We start from the raw sequence: 7,851 nt of genomic DNA, 5'->3' as shown, positions 1-7,851 counted from the left end.
AGTTGCCAGCGCGTCCTGAAGTCCCTCCCGCCGCCTCGCGTCGCTTTAAGGCGGAGGCCCGGGAGGGGGCCGACCCCGCCCGCCCGCTCGCCTCGCGGCTCCAGACTTCGGCATTTCCTCCCCGCTAGCTGGCGCGGCCTCGCCTCCCCTCGGAAGAGGAAACTCCCGTGGCCGAGTAACGGGAACAAGAGCGGAGGGGAGCAGCGGGGGACTCCGGGGACCCACGGCGCCGGGAGGGCGGCCCGGGGTAGGAGGCGAGCGCAGCGGGACCAGAAGCTGGCCGAAGGCGGCGCGCCGGGGAGCGGGGCGGGGAGGGCCGCCGGGCCGGACGCAGCGCGCAGTCGGCACGGGGCGCGGCCGGGAGCCGGAGCGTGCAGGGCGGGCCGCTGCTGGAAGGAGCGCTTGAGCTGGGAGAGGAGGCCGAGCTGGAGGGCTGCTTTCCCCGGCCCTGCGACGGGGTCGCCGCCGCGGAGGCGAAGGAAGCCGGGACAGCGGGGCTGCCCGGGCGCTGCGCGCATGCTGGGCCTGGGACGCCGCCGGGGCTCGCGCCCTGGGCTGCTCGGCCGCCGCTGCCCCGGGCGCCCGGCATGTCGGTGCACTACACCCTGAATCTGCGCGTCTTCTGGCCCCTGGTGACTGGCCTGTGCACCGCCCTTGTGTGCCTCTACCATGTCCTGCGGGGAAGCGGGGGCGCCCGGACCGAGCCCCCCGAAGGCGCGGACGGCGGCTTCCCGCTGCTCAAGGTGGCCGTCCTGCTGCTCCTCGGCTACATCCTCCTGCGCTGTCGCCACGCTGTCCGGCAGCGCTTCCTGCCGGGGTCTCCCCGCCTGGGGGGCCACTCCGCCTTCTCTCCTAGACACTTACGAGAGCCCAGCCTCGACATCTTGCTGGAGAGTTATTACGAGCACGAGGTGCGCCTGTCGCCGCACGTGCTGGGCCACAGCAAAGCACACGTGAGCCGGATCGTGGGCGAGCTGGTGCGGGCTGGCCGCGCCCGAGGGTCCCCAGGCCCCATCCCCGGGGGAGCGCTGGCCTTGGCCTTCCGCGGAGATTTCATCCAGGTAGGCAGCGCCTACGAGCAGCATAAAATCCGCCGGCCCGACGGCTTCGACGTGCTGGTGCCGCTGCGCCTCCCTCCCCTGGTGGCGCTGGAGCCGCGGAGCCTGGGCGCGGAGCCCGCGCTGGCCCCAGCCTTCCACGGCTGCTTCGTGTGCGCGCTCAAGGCGCCGCCAGGGGCTTCCGGGGGCCACTGGCTCCGGGACTGCAAAGCCTTCGCCGACGGCTTCTGCGTGGATGTGCGCGGGCGGCGCCATCTCTCGGCTCCGCTGGTACTGCGCTGGTTTCAGTCGCACCTGCAGCGCTCCCTGGCCACCGTGCGCTACAGCCTGGAGGGGCGTTGTCGGGTCAGCCTGACCCCAGGCGGCCTGGAGCAGCCCCCCACCCTACACGTCCTGCCCTGCCGCACAGATTACGGCTGCTGCCGCCTTTCCATGGCCGTACGTCTCATCCCTGCCGTCCACTTGGGCGACAGCGTCTTCCTGGTGGCCCCACCACCGCCACCCTCACCCGTCGGGCCCCTGTCGGAGCTCCCGGGAGGCCTGCGCGCCGATGCACTGTGGGGTGTGAACACGGCGCGCCAGGAGCAGAAGCTGCTGAGCTGGCTGCAGGAAAGGGCCCCTCCGGGTGCCTGCTACCTCAAGTGCCTGCAGTTGCTTAAAGCTCTGCGAGACCTGGGCGCCCGCGGGCTGGACCCGACGGCCGCCACCCAGTGGGGACGCATCCTATCCTCATACGTGCTCAAGACAGTGCTGCTGGCGGCGCTGCTACGCCAGGGGGCTCCCGCACAAGGCTGGGACGAGGCGCACCTGGGCGAGCGCTTGGAAGAGCTAGTACAGTTCCTCAGGGATTGCCTGCTGCGACGCCGTACACTCTTCCACTGCGTCCTGGGCCCTGGAGGGGCGGCCGCCGAGGTGGGCCCACTGCCCAAGGTACTGCGTGAAGCCACCCCGGTTGACCTCCTGGCCACTTTCGACAGGCAGGCCCGGGAACTCGCGGCGGCGCGGCTGCTGTCCACGTGGCGAAGGCTGCCCCAGCTCCTCCGGGCCTATGGGGGTCCCCGCTACCTTGCCAGGTGTCCCCCGCCCCGGAATCAGCGCCCCCAGGTGTTCCCTGAAGATGAACCATAAACCCTGCCAGAGCCCCGACCTGGCCTGGTGCTCCTGAAGCCTCACCCACCAGGTGGGGGTGGGGATGGCAGTGAAGCCAGTTTAAGGCAAGGAAGATGACCTGCGGAAGGTGTTGGAACATTCAGAGGATGACATTTGGTGGCTTCAGCATCACCCCCTGGCTCCACAATCCAGATGGCTGTGGCATCTTTTTCACGCCCACCAGAGTGTCCTGGGCAAGCTACGGAAAGACGTTCAACGTCAGCAGCTAAGAGTTGGTCCAAATGTCGGTTTGTGTGGAATGATTCTGTAGACGGATCCAGCTTTTAGGGAGGTTCAGTAAAGGAAGCAAGAACTAGCTGCAGGGAAAGTTCCCTCTGTCGGTTGGTTAGACAGATCTCTCTGGCCCCCAAATTTAAAGAAGCTAATGTTTTTTGACACAACTACTTGGTAGGTCCTGGGTTCCTGATTGTCTTTGTAAAAATCTGAATCTTTATCTACAACTGGAATTGTAGTTCTAGAGGCTCATGTTCTGAAGGACATAGTTTCCACTGTTCAAATTGATATTAATGTATTTTTTAAAGGGTCCTATCACGGGTGTTTGACAGGATTGTGAAGAATTAAGTCACAGGCGTTGAAAGGCAGTCTAAGAGTTGGTTAGTGAAACTTCCAGAGCATGTAGCACTGTATTTTGATCAGTTCTTTCATTTTGTGGTAATTGCTAGTGCCAAGTGTGGCATCTGAAAGGGAAGCCAGTTACATTGACTATTAAGAAATGTGCAGTCTTGAGGAACAGGCTTGCTCAACAGCCCTCCAGGCACGCGCTGGGATGTACACCAGTCAGCGCTGATTCATTGAGTGCCTGCTGTGAGCCAGGCACGGTGCAGAGTGGCAACAGGATACGTGCTTCAGACAACACTGGTGAGGGCATAAAACATGTTGGGTCTCGAAAAAGATGTATTGATATTTCACTCTTTGCCTAGCAAGATGTCTCGCCAGGGCTTGCTGCTGGCTGGAGACAGAAACCTTTTTTTTTTGTTTTAAGTCTTTTTAGCAAACTCCTTTGCATGGAGATTTCTTTCTGAGTTTAACAAGGTAATGAAGAGGCAATGCCTGCTTTCAGCCAATGCTCAGTGATCCTCCGTGGTTGGGAAGTTTTGCTCTCATTGTCCAAGCAGCCTTTAAGTGGCCCGAAGCCCACCTTTGAGGAGTGGTTGATTCAGCACAGGTCTTGCAATGCATTTCACTTAGAGTTCAGTATCTGGGGCTCTGTGCTTGAAGATCAGTTATTTCCCAATCAGCTGACAGAGGAGAAAGACAGCAGAAGAGGGCAAGTTAGGGGGAGATGGAGGGAGACAGCCTTTGTCAGCTGTCTGTTCTTTCTTCTCTTTGGGCATAAATATCACCAGACTGGGTGTATTTTGCAGCTAGCGCATTCTGAAATCCCTCCCTGTCCTCCCAAATTTTTAACAGCTCTCAGTTGCATCAGTCGACCTAAGACTCAGTTGAAGTTTAGAATGGTCCATCATCTGCTGAATAGAAAATGCAGCCAGTCCCAGTGATATACTTTGGGATTTTTTTTTTTAACAGAGACTCTTAAAGGTAAAACTTGGAAGACAGAAGTAGCCACATGAATTGGGCCATTGTTTAATTTCTGAGCTATTTTGAGGGAACTCTTTAAACTTTCTTTCTTTAGGGGGCCTACTTGGCCACTGTGGGGAAATCGTTGTGAATAAATGATTTATAGGGAATCCTTCTCATCAGAGCTGCAGAGATTTCTTATGTCCTTTGCAACCTTGGGCTGTAAGAGAAACAGTTGCAAATGTTGTGCTGTCTCTTTGAGGTTGTTTGGGGACATTTCCCCTTGATACCACAAAGTCATTCCTAGTTTTTGAGGTCAGTGTTAGGTCATAAGGTACTGCATTTAGCACAGGAATCAGTCTACCAACTTCCTGCAAAGATATAAACTGCACAGTGTTTTTTAAAATTATTTTTAAAGTAAATTCCAAGAGTAGGTAGATCTTTATATAAATATATATTTATAATGTTTCCATACTCAGCTACAATTTCCCCTGTAGTTGGAGTGGGGGAAAGCGAGGCTATTAGAGGGATTATAAAGCTTTAAAAGCTGAATTTTCCAAATATTTCTAGCTGAGTTGATAGGTTCCTCTTATCTGAATAGCATTTTGAAGTTTGAATCTGGTAACATACAGTTCTTGTAGTTTCTTTGTGGGTTTTGTTTTTTTTTTTTCAGGTTAATTATCCAAAGCCTCATCCATCCTCAAGATTTTTAAATTTTATTTTTTTTAATTAATGGGGCATTGTGTTTGTGAATTTTTAAAATATTAATGTTTTATTTAAATGCCATGCTGAGCAATTGTTCTCTGTACATGGTAACCAAAAACTTAGAGATTTCGATCAATTTTGATCAATGTTTAGTAATCCAAAACATGTACTGTGTACAAATAAAATAATATGGCATATTAGTCAGGTGTGATGGTTGCCCAAGGCACTTAAATTAAGTTCAATTCTGTATTTTATTAGGGCTCCATCATGTCCTTGATCTGAAATATATACATTTTTGGTGTATACTTGGTACTGGAGATTCATATATGCAAATATTCTCATACAAGAAAGCTCAGAATTGTTTGTGCTTTTAAAAAAAGATTAACTGTCCAGCCAGTGTCCGAAGAAAGTGTTTTGGGGAGATGACTCAGCCACTTTGCCTTAAGACACCCTTCAGCAACTCCCACTGACCAGTCTTGGGAGTCATCCCGGAATGCTCGTGGGCTGAGAGAAGGAGACTGTTTTTTTGCAAAATGAAACTGAAGCTAAAAGAAGGGACAATGTGAGCAAACCAAGAGAAATCCGAAGACTTCAGGAAGGAGGACTTAAGATGGACGTGAAATGAAGAGCTGGGCAGAAGGGGAGATGGGGTGGAAATCTTATGAGGGTGCGAGAGAGGTCTGGGTTAGGAAACACATTTTCTAGATATGTGCTACTTCAAACCAGGGGTCGCAAACTCAGCAGCCTGCAGAAGCAAGGTAGGGAGGTAAATAAGAGAAGGGGTGGGTGGTGATGGGAGCTCTGCCCTCTTCAAGGGCCACATTGCTCAGCTCCATGCTGGGAAAAGGGTAGGGTGGGGCTGGAAATAGAAAAAAAAAAAAAAATGAAACTTTCTGATTTTTAAACAACATAATTTAAAAATATCCAAAACACAAGTGGGCCCAAAAACACATTTGGTTGAGCCTGGGGGCCACCAGTTTGCGACCCCTGCCTTAGAAGGTAACCCCTCAAGTATGTATAAGGTTATTGTTATGGATATGATGTTGTTATACATGGTGGGCGGGGCATGATATTTCAAGTCTTCTTTATCGCTCAGAGCTAAGCTTTATTGTAGAAACAAACCCCCCAAATTAACACGGCCACAGATAACACTTAACTCACAATTCCCGGAAGGATTCTCCACCCTGGACCCGTAGGAGTCAGATGGGACATCAGACCATTAGGGGTCAGCTCTTGGCATTTCCTTCCTGGTGAGTTGGGGCCAAACTCCTTGGCTCTGTCAGAGTCTGCAGGTGAGTAATCAGGAAGGATCGCAGAATAACTTGTTTTCTTCTTTATTTGTATTTTATTCTTATTTTTAAATTAATTATTATTTTTTTTAGTAGTTTCCTAGCCTTTGCAATGATGGTTGGCGGCCGTGAACACCAGCAAAGCAGTGCTGGGTCTCCCAGCCAAGCTTCTTAGGCTTGTTACCAGCCCCAGTGCCAAGAGCACTGTTCTGATCATATGTTTCTATCCCTTTCTGACTCCGTGGCTCCCACCAAAACTGACATCCTGGCCTTCTGAAGGAATGAAACTAATAGCCTTCCAAAGTGTCTCCTTTAACCTCATGGAGTAAGTAAGTCACCTTTTCTGTAAAATGTGGCTTTTGACCGTGACGATGACTTATCGTATCCACGTGGAGGAAGGTTATTACCTCCCTCCCCAGTGGTGGGAAAAATGAACCTGGTGAACATTCCCAGTATCCCTTGGGAGGGAAAAAAGTTCAGTGTTATCATTGTGGCATTTGTTAGTTTTCATAAAAAATTGCATGTCTGTTTCTTAGACACTACTGTTTATTTTTTCTATACCTACATAGCACGTGATTTGGTGGGGATGAAGCAAGTATAAGCTGGGAGAGGACGAAGATGTATGTGATCACGCATACAGAGAGAACAGACTAAAACATGCAGCTAAATTATATGTAATCTGGTTTTTGAATTATCAGATATTCAGGAATATTTTTAGCACCCTTTGCTTAAAAAAAAAAAAAAAAGTGCCTTGATTCAGTCACTTGACTTTAAAACATTCCTCTTATTTTACTGTTATTTTTAGTGTGGATCTTGACCCCAAACCGTGTATTATGATGCAGTCTATCAGCTGCGGTCATAGTGTATGTTTTGTTCCAATAACAGAGACCAAAGAGGTGATCAAATATGGTTCAGCTGCTACGGTTGTGTGATTAAAAGGCGTTCTAATCACACCAGATTTCCATGGCCCAAATAGTCGAGGCCGGCCATTTGTTTTCTATTTCAGGTTGGAGTAAATTTGCACTTTTAATCATATGGGTCATTTGGGGACCTTGTTCTTTCATACTTTGCTTTATTAATAAAGGAACTTGTAGAAACCTGTGGACTGAACATCAGATTTGGGGAGGGTTGTCATCTTCCTGGAGGGCAGCCTGTGGCTACACTGGCTTGTGATTCCTTACACAGGCCCACCTGCTTTCAGTGAGTGGGTGTATGGGACTTTTTTCCACACAGCGAAGCTGGGACCATTGTACAGAATTGGCACCGTACACAGGTGGGAAAGGATGCCAGTTCATGGCTCTGTAGGCATCCTGGGGGCCTGCCTTCAAGGCTTTTTCTGACCGAGAACCTTCTGGCCCTGCCCCTCCTCTCTCACCCACCTCCACCCCCTCCACCCTCGGCTCTCACACACCAGCCCAAACACAACTCAAGTCTTGGCCTGTGGCTAATTTATAGCTCAAGAATTTTGCCCAGAAATCTCTTAGGCCCCCAGGTCCTCTCCAAATGGTAAACATTTGCTAATACGAAAACCCATCAGGCTTCGTGAGAGATGGAATCTTGGAGGCCACGTAGGACTCTTCAAAGCCTCGGAGCCAGGTGGAAGTTTGGGGAAACCTGCAGCCACTGGCTGGTTGAACTGCTTGTGGAGGACACTCTCCCAGGGGAAAGGTGTGGCGGGCTGTGTTTTGTTTCATTTTCAACAATTAGTTCTTGAGTGGCTACTGTCCCCAGGTGCTTGAGGACACACAGAGGCAACCGAGACAGATACGGCCTCTCTCATGAGCTCACAAACTGCTGTGAGAGGGCGGGCAGTTAAAGAAGTCATTTCTGTGCAGTGTGGTGGGTGCTGGGGGGGGAAGGGTCTGGTAGCGCAGAAGAGGGGCACCTCATGCAGTCGGGGGTTTCAGGGTGGGCTGCTCGGAAGAAGGGACGTCGCAGTTGAGATCCAGAGATAGATAGGAGTTTGCTGAGTGAAGGGAGCTAGGCTGGAGAGGAATGCGTCGGACACAGAGGTGACAGGAGCAGTCAGTTTGGCTGGAAAGTGGGGGTGGGCGGGAGCAGGGAGGCTCCGGGGGCAAAGGATGAGGTGGGAGAGGTAGGAAGGCACCAGG

At 51.9% G+C, this 7,851-nt stretch overlaps 1 protein-coding gene across 1 annotated transcript; it reads left to right on the top strand.

Annotated features, from left to right (window-relative positions):
- Window positions 1-252: 252 nt before the first annotated feature.
- ITPRIPL2 (ITPRIP like 2) lies at window positions 253-6,837 on the top strand. Its single transcript, XM_082432558.1, has one exon. The coding sequence runs from the start codon at window positions 588-590 to the stop codon at window positions 2,184-2,186; it is 1,599 nt and encodes a 532-aa protein (XP_082288684.1). The 5' UTR covers window positions 253-587; the 3' UTR covers window positions 2,187-6,837.
- Window positions 6,838-7,851: the final 1,014 nt, after the last annotated feature.

The sequence above is a fragment of the Balaenoptera physalus genome (assembly GCF_965194825.1).
Source record: "Balaenoptera physalus genome assembly, chromosome: 16".
Classification (NCBI taxonomy): domain Eukaryota; kingdom Metazoa; phylum Chordata; class Mammalia; order Artiodactyla; family Balaenopteridae; genus Balaenoptera; species Balaenoptera physalus.
The sequence above is the reverse complement of the archived record's forward strand: the minus strand, read 5'-3'. Positions and strand labels throughout refer to the sequence as shown.

What these genes read in the sequence shown, in the direction of transcription:
- ITPRIPL2 (XM_082432558.1), top strand. Translation starts at nt 588, where the DNA reads ATGTCGGTGCACTACACCCTGAATCTGCGCGTCTTCTGGCCCCTGGTG.